General features: G+C 43.3%; 1 protein-coding gene across 2 annotated transcripts; it reads right to left on the bottom strand.

The window, feature by feature from the left end:
* Positions 1-638: 638 nt before the first annotated feature.
* LOC142007236 (protein mono-ADP-ribosyltransferase PARP12-like) lies at positions 639-18983 on the bottom strand. 2 transcript variants are annotated; one of them, XM_074983808.1, is made up of 8 exons: positions 18653-18983; positions 15167-15320; positions 13552-13672; positions 12562-12658; positions 9482-9560; positions 8465-8595; positions 5523-5677; positions 639-951 (listed from the first exon to the last, which is right to left on the bottom strand). In XM_074983808.1, the coding sequence occupies exons 2-8, from the start codon at positions 15224-15226 to the stop codon at positions 671-673; spliced, it is 924 nt and encodes a 307-aa protein (XP_074839909.1). In that variant the 5' UTR covers positions 15227-15320; positions 18653-18983; the 3' UTR covers positions 639-670. The 2 variants fall into 2 exon arrangements, with proteins under 2 accessions (XP_074839909.1, XP_074839910.1); XM_074983809.1 differs by having other exon boundaries at positions 818-951; positions 5515-5677.
* Between the last annotated feature and the right edge of the window lie 520 nt (positions 18984-19503).

Here is a 19503-nt window from a genome sequence, read left to right as displayed (position 1 = left end):
GCACCTTAAAGACTACCTAATTAATACAATTGTTAATGAGCTTTCATGGGTAAGACCCACTTCCTCAGATTCTGTGTGTTTTTTCTTATGGCCAAATCCTGACCTCGCCATTGGAGTCTGGAGGGCAGAGACAAGCCATTGTGGGAAATAGCTGATGAAGGATTTCTTCTGAAAGGGGAGATACTGCACAGTGTTTCCTGCAATGCTCCATGGACACCAGTAGATGCCAGCTGGAATTGGAGGCTAATAGGCGCCGCACTAATAGTTGCTGCAGGCGGGAGGGAACAGCAATACTAACTTCTCCAGTGCACAGGATGTGCAAGTGCGGCCTGCTTCAATTGAGCCCCACACCCCTCTTCCAGCATACACCTATGGATTATGGGAAACAGGCTCCCATCTCCATATCCCAGCTCCTCTCCCTTTAGTGTGGGAGTAAACACATGCTTAATGTTCTGTGGTTTTAACATGCATAGAATTAATAGACCAAAGTGCCAACAATCCGCAGCAGGACTGGCTACTTCTGTTCCATTGCATTTCAAACTGTTCCATAAACACACACACAGACACACATGAAGACAGTAGTTCTAATAAATATGTAACTATATATTACAATAGAAAATCTATAAAATCACGTGACTTTCACAGTTCAGGAAGCTGATATTGCTGGCCATTACAAGATCACACAGCTGTACTCTTCTGCATATTCTATTACATATGCTGGGTAAATCTGGTGCTTCTCAAAGATGACAAATATGGAAGGAGTCACCGGGTTGTCCACACAGCTGTCATAAAAGCTGTTTGGATTGTTAGGTCTGGGTGGAGGGCGAAGGTAGGTGTCACTTCCTTGAACAAAGTCTCCAACTAGCACTTGAGCAACAATCATGGTCTTGGAACTGGTGTCGGCTTGACAATACATATGGGAATAACAAGCATCCCTGGCAAAATAGCTTCCTAAGAAAAAAGCCAAAATAAGAATTACTTCAGTAGACTTTATTTTATGCTTGTGTGCTTTACTGCCACAACAGCTGATGTTTTAGTGCACAGCATTTCAACAACTACCCTTAACAATATATGTACTTACATGTAACTACAGATATCTCCTAAATCAAATCCTTATGCATTATGTTAACCATCAAAGATCAATATCTACTAATGCTCTTTAAAACCAAGACTTCAATCACCCAAACCACTGCTCCATGGACAGTAAGTTAGTTAACTATGTAGTTCAACTTTTTGGCTTTTTAATGTGTGTTTTACTTCACATTACAGCTTATTTCTGTACTAGCAGAGCAACAAATTACATGGGTATAAGATAGTGGCAAACTGTGTCAATCAGGGATGTGACTTTTTTATCCAAATATCAGCTGAAACTCCTACCCAGACCATGTAAACAGGTGTAATGGTATTTTCTATAGTTGTGTCTAGACTTGGGGTTGGGCTGGTAATTCAGAAATGAAATTACACACCTGACTGACACAAGTAATCCAATACAAAATCTGTGTGTAGACCAGACCTTAGCTGGTTAGAAAGTAGGTTTCTTCTCTTTGAGCAACTTTTACTTTTCAATTTTTTTTAAAAAATAGACAACTTAGAAATGCAAACTGGCATAACTATGTTGGACAGGGGTGTGAAAAAAAAACCTATAAAATCTAGTTGCATAGCCATGTTGATAAAATCCTCATCAATGTAAATGCAATTGTGCTGACACAAGACTGTTTCTCTTGGCATAGCTAACATTGCACAGGGAGCTGCTGTATCAGCAGAAAAACTTCTGTTGGCATATGGTGTGTCTCCACCAGGGGGCCTAGCTACAATGACGTAGGCTTTGTCTCCACTTGGGAATAAAGTCCAATTTGTTGAAGTCCACTTTTTAACAATAGCTTTTATAAAGTCAAAGTTGAGGGCCCATATCCGCTCACAAAGTTGACTTAGTGTGTCCCCACTAAATTACCTAAATGTGACTGTTGCAGCAGTGCATTGGAGGCACCTATCCCACACTCCCTGCAGCCCTGTTGCACTTTGGGGTTCTTTTGCCAGTGTATTATGGAAGAACATGTGGCTTAAGTGGTTGTGGGTGTGTGATGTCATCTTCCCACAGTGCATTGCCCTCACTCCCCCCCGCCATTGAAAACAAATAGCCATTTTTCCAAAGTCTCTTCCCCCAGTGAAAATACACGAAACAGGAAGGGCTCAGGAGCTGAAGCCTATGACACCCAAGTGGAACATAGCGTACCTGGAAGGTGGGATTCACTACATGTGCAAGAAAATGAGTCAAATTTGCCACTGGCCAACGGAAGCACCAGTGGTGACCACACGGTGAATCTGAAATGCACTATTTCAGATAATAATCTTAACACAGATTCTGCTGCCATGCCAACAGTAGTAGTTGCTCAAGTACTGTAATTACTTCAAGAATTATTATGGATCCAAGACTAGCCTCCTAAATCACTTGAGTGGGTGATGCTTTCTAAAGCGTGTGTTTCAATCGTATTAAAAAGTTAAGGACATATTAGACCAGGGCTCTGCAACCTGAAGCTCCGGAGCTACATGCAGCTCTTTAAGGACGACTTTGTGATTCCCAGAACTATAATTGCAAAGTAAAAAAACCAAAAACCCTGTGGATTATTTTGATAAATGGTGAGTGTCTAAAAGCCCAACAATGAACAACTCATATCTAAATAGCAAATGATATATGACCTCAAAACATTGGATAACTCCCCTTTTAATATGTGCAGCACATTGTGTGATGTGACACTGTATCTTTGTCTTGATCGTGTTGCTAATGATGTCTTGATTTTGAACAGGAAAAGGAAGCTTGTGGCATTCCTGTTGTGAAGGGCAACACACATTTTAAGAAAGAAAACTGAAATTAAACATGACGTAAAATTGGCATAACAAAAGAGGGTTTGGGAGTGACAGGAAGACAGTGGCACAAAAACACACGTAAAGTGTGAGGAAACAGAATATGTAAAAAGTTTGTGAATGTCCTGCAGTAAACATGTATCACATTACAAATCATACTGTGCACACTGCTCTTAAAATAGAGGTTATCAAAAGTACGGTTTGACATTATTTATTAAGGACCATCTTGTATTCACATGCATCAAGGCTCCTGAATTATTGAGTTTTTACCAAATTTGAAAAAAACGGTTCTTCTTGCTTTTTTGGTTGCCAATCCCTGTATTAGATGATAGAAAAGTTGAGGAAAGATCTTGCAACTGTTATCTTCACAGTTCATTACAGGGACGTCTCCAGCATGAGGTGAGGAGCCCACCAGAAGCAGACATCTGGCAAAGTTGAAGTAGTAGGGAGGACAGTACAGTTGAACAAACAACACTGAGCATTCAGATTATTTGGCACCTGTTGGCCCCACCCAAGAATTACTTTGCCTGCAAGCAGCAGGGATTCCCTTGTCTCTACTGGTAAAGAAGCCCTAGCTCAACTGCCTGTTTGGGGGAGAGAAGGAAGAGAGCAAGCCCACAAGCTCCATTCCTTCCTAGGAAATCATCCCCCAAGCTACATGCTTGAGGAAGGAAGTGTAGCCATGGAGGGAGAGCATAAGAAACCTTCTTTAGCCAAAGGACCTGCTTGGGATACTTTTTAAAAGGGACAGAAAATAATGCTCTTTAGAAAATATCCAACCCTGCAGCCACGTGGTGGGAGGGAAGGGCTAGCCCACCAGCCGCACAGCAGCTTGGGAGCGGCAGCCTCGTAAAATGTAAAGCACAGAAAACAAGTTTCTCGGCCTCTCCTGCTAAATCCTGTGCAGGGAAAAAGCCTTCTCAAGCAACGAAACCTCACACAGAACAAGACATGCTGCTGTCTGGAAGCAGGGTCTGCACAGCCCGGCAGCAATGTGGTGCGGGGGAGGTGCTAGTCATGTGATGCGGGGTGGGGCTTGATTTTCACCCGGCACTGCTGAGCATCCCTGGTGTTTACTTAGCACAGATTCATCCCCCACACCCAGAAATGAGATCCTGAATCTCCCGATGGCTCCCCCTCCTGAGGTCTGCTAGCCACGCTGGCCAGAAAGAAAATGAATTCAAATTCCCGGGCTTCCTGTTACCTACTTCCTGCACACCTGGAGAGCAGTGGAGGTGAAAGAGGCCAAAATGGACACATCTGGGGCATTATGGAATACCTCTGAGGAGCAATAAAATCTATTTAAACACTGTTTCCAAACTTTTAGCATTAATTCAACCTTTTAAATTTGAACCTGGCCTTACGCCTCCTAAGGAGGGTGGGGCAAGAAAGTCAACTTTAGGACCCCTCAAAAATCAGCCTACTGGTATTTGCAGTCCAGACTGTAACATTATAAAAATCAAACTAAGTGCCTGATGAAAATCAAGTTTATGCACTAGTGTAGACAAAGCCATAGTCAACATAGGCTCAACATAGGCTCATAGCATAGTGAGAGACTCAGAGAATAGAAGTCACTTTCTGCAAAAAGTTCTTGTTTTGTCAACCCTCCCAAAAATTTTGACCAGCCCCAATGAATCTCCAAAACACCTAGCAGAAGGCCTCTGGAACAGCACTTAAAGCAGCGTTTCTCAACTTTTTTTGATACCAAGGATTGACTTGCTGCCTTCACAATCTGCGTCAGAAACGTCTCAGGGATCAGAGTTGGTCTAGCACCCAGTTGTTGAGTAACATTGGTTAAAGAACAGGGTTGTCTCAACAGTCTTTAGCCAACTTCTGTTTTGTGGGGTTAAGGAAAAAAAAAAGCTTCTGTGAGAAGCTTCTCACTCAGCTTTTCCCCAAGCTACCAGATAATAGTCAGCTATGGATTTTGCGGTTAATATTCCAACAAGGTTTCTTGTGATGTCATACACCATAAAGACAAAATTAGAGTTTTTAAAGCGATTCAGATAAAACCTAGTAATAATGTGAAAGTTAAGAAACGATGGAATCAAGTCAGGAGCTACCACCAGATAAGGCTGCTATGAAAATCTTATGCAGAAACCAACAACAAGCCCTTCTAGAGTTAACTATTTACTGAACACCTATCCTGAAGCAAGGATCCTTTCAATATTTCAAAATATCAACAAAAAAAATGAACTAGTAATTCTATACAAAAAGGCAGGATGGTACTCATCAAACTCAGAAAAAGACCAAAAGTGTTGCTAGAAAAAAACAAAACAAAACACAGATTCTACACATCATTTTATATGCCTCACTAATTTCCACTAATATTAAAGCAATCCCATTAACAAGTTCTGATCTCAGTGGCAATTTTCAAAATGAGCAAGATTACAGGATTGAATTCAGAAGGATAAAACAGATCTAAATTTGAAACAGTATTGTCCTAAACTTTGAGTAGTCATTTACACCTCTAAAAACGAGATATAAAATGCCAGTTCAATAGCCTTTTGCACTCATTCTGCATTGGTGTAAGTGTCCACTGAAGATGCAAAACAACAATCATTGACTTTTGCTGTATTGATTTGACACAGTTTCACTGTAATCCAGGAACACAGAGGGCGAGCATGTTTGCAGCATATGTACACAAACTACCTCTATACCTCTTCCATAGACTGTTCCATTGGCTTTTCCAGAGATTCTCCAGTCAAAGTTCTGCTCATAGATGGAGTGTAAATGGGATGCGCTTGTTCCATGGAACAGGAGTCTCTCATCTACATCTTTTCCTCCATTCTTCTTCCTCATTTGCTCCTTTTGCCTAGGGATAGAAATGCATCAATATCAGGACAACCCCCCTGTAACAGTGATGTCAGGGCAAAATGAGGTTTCCAATCTTCCTCTCTGCTTCAACCATATTACAGATAGATCTCAACCACAGAAAGCAGAACAGAAGGAACACTAAAAGGTGAGAGGATTTACCCTGGTTTTCCATTCTCACATTATCCAATAGATTCCTTTATGCTAAATGTTACGGCTCTACCTACCAGAAAGCAAAGAGCCCACCAGTCAAGACAATATAAGGCATGAAGGCTGCCAGATCCTTTTGGCTATGTCTACAGTAGAAAACTTTGTCAACAAAATGCTCGGAGCATCACAAACAAAATGTGTTTTGTCAACAGTATGTCATCAAAACTCGGCACTTCTGCCAACAGCATTCTGCCTCTCTACAATGAAGAGTAACGCCTTTGTCAACAGTTTCTGTCAACAATAGAGTCGTGTAGGTGCTCCGGGGGGGGCCCCCTCTGTCGACAGACAGGGCTTCCAGTTCACCAGGCAGCCCTGTTTGCTGAGCTTCCAGTTGTCCCTTCTGTCAGGAGAGCAGCTTCCAGTTCTCCATTCTGTTGAGAGAGCAGCCAGGCTGCCTGGCTGCTCCCTGTCGACAGAGCGGATTGCTCTTTCGATCCGCTTTTGTATGTGGACATGATCTGTCAATAGAAGTTTTGCTGGAAGACCTCTTCCAACAGTCACTTCTGGCAACAGATATCTGTAGTGTAGACATAGCCTTTCAGTTTAGAACCTTCTACAGCACAAAGAAAAATACTTTGTCTACAATGGCACAAATCTTCGAAACAGCCATGCTAATGGCCATTTTGAAGATTACTAATGAGGCACCGAATTCACTAGCATTAGGACGCTTCCGGCCACGGTGCTTCCAAACTGCCGCTTTCGAATGCCCATGGCTCGGCACGGCTACACAGGGGTCCTTTTTGAAAGGACCCTACACATTTCAAAATCCCCTTATTTCCCTCAGTGTTTCTTCAGGTGAGGGGAATAAGGGGATTTCGAAATGTGCAGGGTCCTTTCGAAAAGGACCCTCGTGTAGCCTCGCCGAGCTGCGGACGTTTGAAAGTGGTGCTTTGGAAGCGCTGCAGCCAGAAGCGTCCTAATGCTAATGAGGGGCTGAATGTTCAATTCAGTGCCTCATCAGTAATCTTTGAAATGGCCATTAGCATGGCTATTTCGAAGATTTGTGCCAGTGTAGACACAGCCATTGAGTACAAAGAAAGAAATGCCACCACAGAAGAACAAACCTCAAAAGAATAGTAGGAGAGAAGTAGGGTGTAGAAAAGACCATGATACAGAACTGCTGATAAAATCTCTTGTAAGTTTCCTCCTCCTTTGTCTTAGCCTCCCTACGCTAAAGGTAAGTAACAATAAGCTAAGGGAGAGATTACTTTAAAACCAGAGTGTGCTCAGACATGAGCATATGATTACAGAGCAATTAAGATCCCCAACGTTGGGTCCTTTTGAAGAAGGGTTTAAGCCTGCCTGAGGTATTCCAGTCCTCTAAATTCATCTTCTTTATTGAACTAAGAAATAAGCCAATAAAGTAAGGAAGACTGTCATGGTTTATCAGGAATTCCTGACAAATGAAACAACCCATGGCACAGGAGGAGTCAGAGCCACTTCTTAATGCCAGATTTCTCACATTTTAAGTTTCCTAATGGGTGAGGGAAGGAATGCCACCACGAGTCACCTGAATGAACTAGGAATAATGATCTTTGAAATCTGAATAGCAAATTCACGTCAGAACTCTCTGAACCTGCCTTCATCTCACACACTTTAAGGAAACAGGGAACCCAGCTGAATATAGCTCCAGCTCAGCCACGGCATATAGCATATGCCCCATAGACCAGAGATGGGCAATCTAGGCTAGCGAGTGGACCACATGAGAGGCCCTCTTCCATCTCAGTGGGCCACAAGATTGATGTAACCATGTCAAACTCCCAGGAGAGGGTAGTTTTGCTAACTGCGCTTCCGTATCTAGAATTTGTGGAGGGTGTTGACTGAACGGTAGCAGCACTGTAACTGGACGCAGAGGGAGCGCATAGCTCTCAGTCAATGTTGTGTGCAGCCACCATGCACCTCACTTCATGTGCCTTTGCCTCACGCCTGTGTCACATTAGTAATACTGGTAAAAGAAAAATGCGTGTCTGGAAACCAGGGGACTCTGGCAACCCAGCACGTGGGAAACGGTCAACAAAATATCTTGCAAGCCACACATAGAACCTTCATGGTTCACATGTGGCCTGTGGGCCACAGTTTTCCCACCACTGCCATAGATCATCCTCTGCTGGTAATGCCCGTTCTCCTAGTATCCATTCAGTTCAGCTTCAGTGATCTGCTTGTTCCTTCCAGACTCACCTAAAGCAAATCCTAGTTATCCATCACTGAGAATGTCCCTCTCTATGATCAACAGAGTAAAAAATGGTAAGGAGCTCCTGAGTTATATTAGGAACAAAGAGAGTCCTATCAATAGTATTGGTACAGTACTAAATGGAAACAACAGACTTCGTAATAATGCAAAGAAGGCTGAAATGTTCAATAAATTTCTGTCCTGTATTTGGAAAAAACAGATTTATGCAGCTCAGAGCCCTGCCCATGTAGTGTCCTGTCTCCAGCAGCTGGAGACATTTACAACTTGCAGTGACCAATGGGCCACATGCCATTGTTAGAGATCCCATCACATCATCCCCTCCAAACACTTATTCAGCTCACTTTAGGAGACGTTTAGTTTTCTTAATGTAACAAACTGGATACACACCACTGGAAAACTTGCCAAAGTGATGGGTTCTGAATTCTTTGCAGTCTGCAGATTCTATAACCTTTCATTGTCTTCTCAAATAGGTCCTTGACTTCTTTGTATTCACTGGTAGTGGTACTCATTTCCACCAGCTAAAAATGTTAGGCACAACAGAAATCAAGATGTTGAAGTGCTTTAATTAGTACTTCCCCCAGTCCTTTCACAAAAGGAAGCAGCCAACCACATTTGCATTGGAGGAGGAACAACCCTGCAGCTATGCTCACAGTTCAGTGTACATGGATACCTGATTTATTTTTTTCCAGTTTGGCCCCAAACTGGATGGTGCTGGTGGGAAGGGAAGAGACAGAAAGAAGTCTGATTTGAACCAAAGAAATCTATTTTTTTAATCAATTCAAAATGAATTTTCTTCAAGGTTTTCATTTTTGGGGATTTTTCACCCACATGTGCGAGTGCCTTTGTTTTAAATAGGTCAAATTTACATAAAGAAAACATACTCTAAACTTTCCCAGGGCCTTCCCTTATTCACTAGAAGTCTTTTCACATTTGAAAAGTATTACTAACTTTACTGTAGCAAATTATTTAAAAATAGCTCTGTAACCTGAATGGCAGACATTTTAATGAAGAAAGCAATACGTTTCTCCCTAATTTTTATATGCAGTAAAAAAAGTAAATATACATTTAAGAATACTGCTTGGATAAAATCAGCATGAAGCTATGGAGTTCCATGGCTTAATTCATTAGCTGGAAACCAGATCAACTGAGCAGTGACCAAAAAGTCTATAATTTGGTGGTTGTTCAGTCATGCATTCATGTGGAATGAATTGGTGGTCTCAATTCACTTCCCAGTGGACATGTCTACATCAAACATGGCAGCTGTACATTTCCAGCTCACACACGTCACTGGAAACATCACGTAAATCTCATCCCTTGAATCTGAGAGTTGTATTTTAAGTGGTCCACCTTTCACAAGAGTGGGAAAGATTTCTTCTTGAGTAGAACTACCAAGTGAAAGACTACCTTGTACCCTATGTCAGGCAGTGCTGATTGGTCCCAGTTTGGAGGGAACAGATGAGGTGGATTCATAGTTTCCATTTGGCTGTTAGCAAACAAAAGAAAGAGATAACAGTGAGCTTATGGAACTTCCATACTGATTATTCCATCCTGGAGCTTCAATGAGCGCTAAACACTGTCTTGGAGACACAAGACACTTTATCCTAAATGGCAACTAATGTTACCGAGATAAAATCCACACACAATCGTGCCTGTTACAGTAACATGCTCTAATAGCAACAAGAGCTAACTCGTTGCCGGACAGAATAAATGGCACTGCAAGAGTCAGGCAGCACAAATAAGAGGAAGTAGAATGGGTAGGAAAGTCCTTGAAATTTCATCTTAAGAATGGCTCCCCCAATATAATGCTTCCAGAGAGATTTCTGATACTTGCTTAAATCCCTTGGAAATTAGGACATGACCCTTTTTCTCTTCACCTGGGCTATGCAAGTCAGACTAGTGGTCTACAGCTGTACTACAGAGGTATTTAGAAATAAGATATTTTGAAATAGCTATTTTGAAATAACACAGATACACAGGAAATGCACTTCAAAATGCCACCCAGCTATTTCAAAATAGCATTTCTGGACATATAGGCCGTGTCTACACGTGCACGCTACTTCGAAGTAGCGGCGCCAACTTCAAAATAGCGCCCGTCATGGCTACATGTGTTGGGCACTATTTCGAAGTTGAAATCGACGTTAGGCAGCGAGACGTCGAAGTCGCTAACCCCATGAGGGGATGGGAATAGTGTCCTACTTCGAAGTTGAACGTCGAAGTAGGGCACGTGTAGACGATCCACGTCCCGCAACATCGAAATAGTGGGGTCCACCATGGCGGCCGTCAGCTGAGGGGTTGAGAGACACTCTCTCTCCAGCCCCTGCGGGGCTCTATGGTCACCATGTGCAGCAGCCCTTAGCCCAGGGCTTCTGGCTGCTGCTGCTGCAGCTGGGGATCCATGCTGCATGCACAGGGTCTGCAACCAGTTGTCGGCTCTGTGGATCTTGTGTTGTTTAGTACAACTGTGTCTGGGAGGGGCCCTTTAAGGGAGCGGCTTGCTGTTGAGTCCGCCCTGTGACCCTGTCTGCAGCTGTTCCTGGCACCCTTTTTCGATGTGTGCTACTTTGGCATGTAGACATTCCCTCGCAGCGCCTATTTCGATGTGGTGCTCCCCAACGTCGAAGTTGAACGTCGACATTGCCAGCCCTGGAGGACGTGTAGACGTTATTCATCGAAATAGATGTCACTACATCAAAATAAGCTATTTCGATGTAAACTGCACGTGTAGACGTAGCCATAGTGCTATTGGAAGCCATTATGGATTATTTTGAAGTATTTTGTGTCTTAATAGGACCTACTTTGAAATAACTATTTTGAAATAGGCATTACTCCTCTGGCAGTGAGGGTTACCAATTTTGAAATAACGTACCCACTATTTCAAATTTATTTCAAAATAGTGTCTGTGTAGTTTAGACACTAGCAAAGGTGTTTTGAAATAGCAGCAGTTATCTTGAAATAACTCTAAAGTGTAGACGTAGCCTCTCAGACTCTTCAGAAGGAGGGACAGGCAGGCCTGCTGAGGTGGGGAGGTGTGGGGGGACACAAAGGGGCACTTACCCCAGTGCTTCAAAGAGGTCTGGGGCTCTAGTCAGCCACCACTGCTGCTCTGGCGGTGGCAGCAGCCAGATGCCTGGACCCTTTAAATCACTGCCAGAGCGAGGCACCATGCAGCTCTGAGGGCTGGCAGGGGGTGGGGGGGCACATCACACTCTGGGCGGCACAAAGGGCTCCCTTGGCCTTATCCCTTCTGGTTGTCACAGAGCTGCATCCCCACATGCATTTTGCCCAGGGGCCTGAGGAGGTTGTGGGCCCCCCGGGGTGCATGAAACTGAAGCGCGCAGCTATAGCACAACGCGTCTGTAAGGGAAGCGTATTCTAAATGTCAGAGCGTTGTGAAACTCTCATGCTTCAAGGTGTTAAACAGTCCTTCAAAAATGCAGTTATTTTATGCTAGTTAATATAACCGCGGTTATTCTTATCCCTGCAGATCCTTTCAAAAATCCCCTGACGCTCTTGGCTGCAATGAGATCCTGTGGCTGTGAGTTCCAGAGGCTACGTGTTTTGGGCAAAGAGAGCACAGGCACTGTAGCTCTTGCTCACCCAGACGTGAAACTTTATCGAACCAATCACGCTTTAAATTCCATACCCCTAATATTACTGAGCCAAAGGCTAGAACTTCCTCAAATTAACAGATGTTTCTTAAATCGGCAGGGAGGGGAGGGCTCACTTTAAAGAACCCTGTCTTTGCACAGCACAGCACCCCAGGCCTCCAGGGACAGCATTCTCTAGCTCTGTCCTGGCTGTCTGGCATGGCAGTCCCCTACTCCAAATTCTTGTGCGAAGGAAGTCATTTTATTCTTTTGGTCACATACATTAAAAATGAGGAGTTGCCTGCTCAAGAAACAGAGTTACTATTACCAAGAATAGCAAAGAGTACGCAACTGCTCCAGCTATCTGAAAGCCGTCAGTCACCACACAATGCAATCAAAGCCCACACCTCTGGAGGCACTGTGGTACCTATGTTCAGCATCACATCCCCAAGAAAGCCTGGCATTAACTCGAATCAGCAAAATGTGACCCACAGTGGCAGATTAATAGAAGGGCAAAAGGGGCAGTTGCCCCAGGGCCTCCAGACACGATGGGCACCAAGGCTCCATAACTCCATTTTATTTAAACAATTCTCTTTAATGGAACAAAAGAAATTTGCCATGTCATTCTTATTTTAAACTGACCGAAGTGTAATTTCATCAAGCATCATGAGTAATAACAAGCATGAATAGACTCTAACACACAAATAAGGATGTTACATTAATATTTAAATATACTGGGAGGCTCCTCAGGACTGTGTTGTCCCAGGGCCCCACCTGGTTTTAATCCGCCCCAGTGGATCATTGTATTACAGAGTCTTCCCGAGGAACTGACATCCCACGTAGGACACTATATGGCAATAAAATAAAAAAGTACGGAGTGAACAAACTATCCAGTACCTTCTCTTGCTCCTGTCTCCACCTCCGAAGGACACGAACTTTGGCCACCTACAAACTTTTCTCTGAGTTTGATAGTATAAGTTTCTCTGGACCATATCTTGAAAAAAAAAATGTGGCAGGGGTTAAAGAACCTTCAGCACAGGTCTCACCTTATGAAATTATGCCGACTAAAGGAGGAAGGCCAATTGGGTCATCTAGTCCTCTCAGCATGAGATTGTTTCTTAAGGTTTAAGCTTTGTCTTTGCTGATGTTTTGATCCTGTATTGATCTTGTAGGTAGAGAGAGCACTGAGACACCAATTTCTCAGAGAAAAACAGATTAGGGCAGAGGAGGCGTTCTAGGTACACATGCATTTTTTTGGAGATGCCCACTTTTTGGTTGATGTGTCAGATACCAAATACTTTTGAGACTTTGGAAAGACAGTTGAACTTTTAATACACTTCACAGTATTTCACCTGCATCACAGACACAAAGCTCTCTCTGGATTTGCTCTTCATTTTCTACCTATTTTCACCTTAATTACAGCAACTGACCCCTACCACTGCTACATCATTTAGGTCTTCCCTCCCCATAATCAGGGTATGCCTGCATGTGCACTTGATCAACAGCACTTCTTTCATTCATGGGTATTAAACAGCAACACCCTATGAATGACAAAGTTTTGCTGCAGCAAGTGAAAGTGCGAATACTGCTTTGTCAGCAGCAGTGCTCTGCTGTGGACAAAGCAAATCCCCTAAGTTTGGGAGGCAGGGAATATTTTGTCATCAAAAATGCTAACATAGAGCATTCATACTCCAAGATTTTAATGCTGTAGCATAGACATATCCTTAGTCTGCAAGGATAGTCGCTGACCCTTGCATCTTCACCACTGTTCAAGGCATGAGAATTGTTGTCCTAGAGTTCATAGAGAGGACACACACTGCTTCACATAGCTTCCTTCATACAGTCATATTATAAGCATGTTAAATTTTAAACAAATAAGTACCTTACCTTGAAAGTTGATCTCATACAGCTGAGAACCAGCTTGAAAGAATACAGTGCCTTTTCGGTCTGCTAAATATGCTGCTTCCAGGTCTGCAGAGTTTACAGTGGCAGCACAATAGTTTGTATGCTACAGAATGAATACGTGGGAAAATTACACCCCTTACACCTTTGGCTTAATTGGCATTTTATGCATGCAACAGGATAGAATTTCGCTTACCATCAATTCATTTTTCATTAAATCATTATTTCAATTATAGTGTTAAATTAGGTCAGTTTGGCATGCTTCCAAACCTCCTGCCGCTGACCAGAGCTAAATACTCTCCTCCCAATGGCTCTCAGTCTGGTTTAAAGTTAAAACAAAAAGCAGTCAAGTAGCACTTTAAAGACTAGCAAAATAGTTTATTAGGTGATCTTTCGTGGGGCAGACCCACTTCTTCAGTTAGTGCGCAGGAGACTGAAAGGATTTACTGAAGAGGAGCCAAATAGGACTCACTGCAATAGGCATTAGCTGCAGATCTGTGACATAAGTGTATTGATGGTGCTTACAAACATCATCAGTAATCCTGAGACACGGCATTAAACTCTCCCTTTCTTTGGTCCCCTGCAGAGTTCTAACAGGACCAGCTGTAAATCTGTGACAGTGTAGTGGATATAGCACAGCTACAGACCGACCTATTGCAAAAGAGACTGAAAGCACTCTACTGAAAAAAGGGCAGTGAGGTTACAAACCCTAGTGTGTCTGTAGAGCTGCAGTGCAAAGCAAAGGTGAAAGGATACGAGAAGGCAGAATCTTTTCTGAAGGCAATTAACTGGAAATAGGGCTGTGTATTAGAAAATACTAGAACAGATCAAAATATAGGTTTCTGTCCTGTGGAAAACTTTCACAAAAATGATTAGTTTGTGTTCATCAATTTTCTGCAGAAGAATATGACTTTTCAGCAAAATATTAAACCCTCAAATATTCTGATTCATAAAGGTGTTAGCATGACTCATGGGAATTGTAGTTTGGGTGCCTTATTCTCCCATTTTGTTCTATGGATGAGGCTGCCTGGCCAGACTACATCACCAATAACACCCCATTTTCTCCTCTTCTCATGGTGAGGAGGGTGAGCATTATAGGAGATGAAGTATATCCAGAAAACCCAGCACTCAAGAGAGAATGGGAGCACTCAAACTGCAATTCTCATGGTACCATTTTGAAGTGCAGTATTTTGGTTGTCGGCTGTTCAGTTTTCTGTGAAACATCAACATTTTCCTTGGAAAGCCAGTACCTTTCATAGCACCATTCACTCAGCTGAAAAATGTTTTGACCAACTGTATATGGCCCGCCCTAGAAAAATACACCAATTTATAGAGCTGCTCCTCACAAGTTTCTGTGAAGTGCTAATGCAATACTGAGGAACAACCAGAACATAGAGGAAAAACAAACAAGGAGTTTTGTACCACCTTTGAGACTAACAGATTTGTTAGGGCATAAGCTTTATTGGATAAAATCCACTTCATCAGAGGCACACCTGAGAATATGCTGATATAGAAATGCACCGACACAGCACTGAAAGAACACCAACGTGACATCTAGAATGGCCCAGAGATGGCTGCCATCAGTCTCTCAGGAACTCACCTGTTTCCCATATTCAATCCACTGCCCAGATCCATCCTGCCAGTACCAGATGTATTCCATTCTGACAACAGAGCGCAAATGCACAAGAGGTGGTGCAGTGATATTCTTAAAGTGGAGCAAAGCAGCAGATCAGCCTCAGGTAATTTCCTGAACTCTAGAATGGAGAGAGAAATCCAAGCTTAACACAAGCCTTAACAGAACAGTTCAGGTGGTATCTTCTCTTCTTTCGACAACAGGACAGCGGCCATTTCTAAGGGAAATGGCTCGTTTCTGATTTTTTGGGGAGGCCAGAGAAGATATGGCATGATGCACCAAGATGCAGGAAGAGTCTATGGCATGTGAAGGGGGAGCTCAGCCCTGCCTCTCCTCCCCGCAGGTGGCTGGGAGCTTGCTCAAAGCCTGCGCATGAACAAAAGACCAGCTAATGCTGCTAACCACCACCTAATGGGTAAATTTCTGCCTCAATTTATTTATTAATACAGCTGCTGTAAGCAGGACTATTAGTGACTTTAAAAAATTATCACCAGCACTCGGACCGTACAGAGAGGTCAAATTTCAGCACTCCACCTCACAAAGGCTGCTAACTTCTGGTTTATGGCCAGCAGGAGGCAGCCAGCTTAGAACTTCTACGAACAACAAATGCTAAGAGGCCTCTTCTCCCATGCCAGCATAGAAACTGTGACAGTAAGACTCCATGTCCTGCCTGCTCCTCCTCTCAAAGTGAATCAATAGCAGGTAGCCAACACAGAAAGATATCAACAAGTGCTGGGGGAGCACAAGGGAAAATGTGGCTTTCCGGCATGAAGCCTCAAACGGCAGCCTACTCTTCAACACATAGTCTCCTTAAGTCACACTTGGCAAAAGCTCTTTTGGCACGAGTTACAGAATCTCGGGCGTGCGCTTAAAAAAAAGAAGGGTCTAAGTGAACTGTGATGGAGCTCTGCAGGAAACAGGATACAAATCTTCTCTGGGTGTGCCTTGCATGAGTACAGTAAACTCCCTCATAGCTGGCATTCTATCATTCAGAACTCTCAAATAACCATCATTTTAACCATAAGTAAATTTTAGTTATGTTTTCCATAAGTACAGTATAGTGAAAGTAAATACAAATACAGCAAATACAATATAAGTGTACAATACTACTTCTGTTGGTAAAGAAAGTACTCTGCATACATTTCTGTTTGTTTCTTAATATCTAATCTTTTTTTCTTTAGTGTTATGCATTGCTAGGTATAGCTCTCTATTATCCAGAATATTTGAATATCCAGCAACCTCCCAGTCCTGGGGCTGTAGGATATGGAAGAGTTTACTGTATACTGGCCCTCAGTATACGCATGCAATTTAATGAGAATATGTATCCTCAGGAGTCGTCTTAAGTAAAAATTGGCTTAAATCAAAGAACATCCAAATATAGTGGCTGGAGGATTCAAGGCCAGTGATTCCTTCTCTTAAAGGCCGTGTCTACACGTGCCCCAAACTTCGAAATGGCCATGCAAATGGCCATTTCAAAGTTTACTAATGAAGCGCTGAAATGCATATTCAGCGCTTCATTAGCATGCGGGCAGCAGCGGCACTTCGAAATTGACGTGCCTTGCCGCCACGCGGCGCGTCCAGACGGGGCTCCTTTTCGAAAGGACGCCACCTACTTCGAAGTCCCCTTATTCCCATGAGCTCATGAGCATGGGAGCTCATAAGCCAATTAAATGAGCATGGGAGCTCATGAGCTCATGGGAATAAGGGGACTTCGAAGTAGGTGGCGTCCTTTCGAAAAGGAGCCCCGTCTGGACGCGCCGCGTGGCGGCAAGGCGCGTCAATTTCGAAGCGCCGCTGCTGCCCGCATGCTAATGAAGCGCTGAATATGCATTTCAGCGCTTCATTAGTAAACTTCGAAATGGCCATTTGCATGGCCATTTCGAAGTTTGGGGCACGTGTAGACATAGCCAAAGTGTCCACTAAGCCAGATAAAAGTATAGGATTCCACACAACAAAGGAGTGCTAGCTATATTTTCATAGGTCCAAAATACATTTTGGGAAAAAGCTGGTTTGGTGGAAAGGGAATGGTGCAGGAAGGTAACATTGAGCTTAGTCCATTCTATAAAGACCAGCTCTGCAGTTTGGATTTGAATCACACTTCCATACAGTTCAGCCATGTTTGGCTCCAGGGTTTTGGATTCGGCCCATATCTACAAGCTAGTAGCAACATGCCAATGATGAGCAACAGCAGCAAAGTATTAATTATTTTACTATCTGGAGAGGTTGGGAATTTTTTTATTTGGATATCTTGATTTTCAACTCAAAATAAGTAAATACCCTCCCTGTACTTTAATGTTTTGTTATCCCTTGTACAACAACTTTTCCTTATGACTAGCTGCACACAAATTCAAGTGCCCATATACCTATTGTGTAAGTTTACAAGAGGCTGTGGCTGAGATTTTTCAAAGATGCCTAAAGACATCCACACTCCCAATGCTAATGGCAATTGAATCTCCCAGTATTCTAGCAGGATTTGAAAAATCCCAACAAACCTGCTTCAGTGTCTGTACAGATTCTGAAAGCAGCTTTCAAGACCCAAGGATCTGATGAAGAAGAGGAAACCCAATCATTCCATATAAGAATATTTTTTAAAAAAGCCTCCCTTCCACTTTTTTTCAGAATACAAAGATTAGAGCACAAAGCTCCAGTATGCGTCATTCCAGGAACTGAGAGGCTTGTGGATGATCAAAGATCTCATCTTTTGATTCCTCTGACAAAATCTTTTATTCAGATTCTGTCCCCTGCATTGTTTTCCTCTTTAATCCATAGTAACAAGTTCACTGCCCATTCCTATAAAGACAGACCTTGTTTGTTCTCATTCAAATCCCGTTGCAGGGGATTTGCTAGGTTTTGTTTACTGTTGGTTTCTTTTCCAAAGCCTTACAGGTGGCACTTGTACAACCCTTTCATTTTCACTTTCCAAAGTTGCTCGAGTCGTTAAAGTTTCTCAAAACTTTAATTTACTATAAGACAATACCACAAATGACCATTTTAAATAGCTTTTTAAGCTCACAAGAAATCTCTCTCATTTTGGGGACCCCTCAACGGTTAGGCATCCCTCTCCTTAGTGTACAGCCTACTTGCACCCCAATACAGAAGTCTTCTTTAACCAGAAAATCAAGTTCTCCCTTCATTATAGTAAATATTTTTAAAAAATATTATCACATATTGTGCAGGTAAAAAGCAATCTTACAGTACATTTCTTACTGACAGTAGATCTTGCATGGAGAAGGAGGAGTAAGCAAACAATCAAGGGAAATAGTTTCTTCCCAGACCGACCATTATGTTACTCACTACAAGCAGACTTGCTTCCCACACTGCACTGTACCAAAGTCCACGCTGTCTAAACATGAACCCCACCTCCCCAACTGGCTTTATTAACTAAGAACAAAAGCAAACAAGAGCCAAGAATAAACTTTTTCTGCCCCCCTGGGGTGCTCATAGAGTTCTTACCTAACGACTCTTCGGCCACAATTCTCTACAGGCAGGGAGCCACACTCACCACCTGTAGTCAGCTGCCTCTGCGTCAGAAGAATTCACTTTACTCTTCAGCAGACTTCGGACCTTCAGCCTGGGAACGGTGTTTCAGAAGAAAACACAGCCACTCATGTACACTCAGTCGATGCACATCTCTGTATGCTGCTGCTCCCTTTTCTCACGTGTTCCTCCTCCTGAGACACCGGGCTGTCCTTTATATTTAAAACGGAACTACTTGCAGAACTGAAACTAACAATGTTTCCTTGCGGGTACCGTCACACACGGGAACACTGGGGCTAGCAGGAAGTGTGAGTTAGCGGGATGGCTTTGGCAGCCGTGCTGATTCTCATCTCCTGCACACTTTTACTTTTATTGTTAGTTTCCCTCATCCACTACTTCAAACTGTAAAAAGTGGTTTGAGACGCTGCCCAAAGAGCTCATTTTAGGGATGGAAAACACCAGGACCAGCCAGACAATTCAGACAGAGGACATAAACTGAATTAATTTTATAATCAGTGTGTAGCGAGTCAGTATGGCCTCCTGCAGACCCGGAGGCAGGGGAAGCTCTGCAGAGGCCCTGGTGGGCGGGGCCAGAGTCAGGACACCAGAGGCCCGCCCCTCAGAGGGAGGAGCCAGTGGCTAGAAGAGCCAAAGGTGGGACTCAGGAACCATTTGGGGCTGGTCCTCTGGGTAGGGAGGACGTGCCTGCATGAGCTCCTTGGGGCCAAAGGGAGAGGATCTGCTGCCACCCAGCCAGGCCGGAGGAGCAGGCCCCCAGAGGCTCCACACAATCCCAGGGCCGTATGCCCCAAGGAGACTATCCGGAC

Source organism: Carettochelys insculpta, chromosome 1 (assembly GCF_033958435.1).
Source record: "Carettochelys insculpta isolate YL-2023 chromosome 1, ASM3395843v1, whole genome shotgun sequence".
NCBI classification, from domain to species: Eukaryota; Metazoa; Chordata; order Testudines; family Carettochelyidae; genus Carettochelys; species Carettochelys insculpta.
The sequence above is the reverse complement of the archived record's forward strand: the minus strand, read 5'-3'. Positions and strand labels throughout refer to the sequence as shown.

What these genes read in the sequence shown, in the direction of transcription:
- LOC142007236 (XM_074983808.1), bottom strand. Translation starts at nt 15,226, where the DNA reads ATGGAATACATCTGGTACTGGCAGGATGGATCTGGGCAGTGGATTGAA. An exon ending in GGATTGAATATGGGAAACAG is followed by an intron (nt 13,673 to 15,166) that starts GTGAGTTCCTGA and finishes TTCATTCTGTAG; the next exon opens with CATACAAACTATTGTGCTGC. An exon ending in TGGAACAGTCTATGGAAGAG is followed by an intron (nt 952 to 5,522) that starts GTATAGAGGTAG and finishes CTTTTTTCTTAG; the next exon opens with GAAGCTATTTTGCCAGGGAT.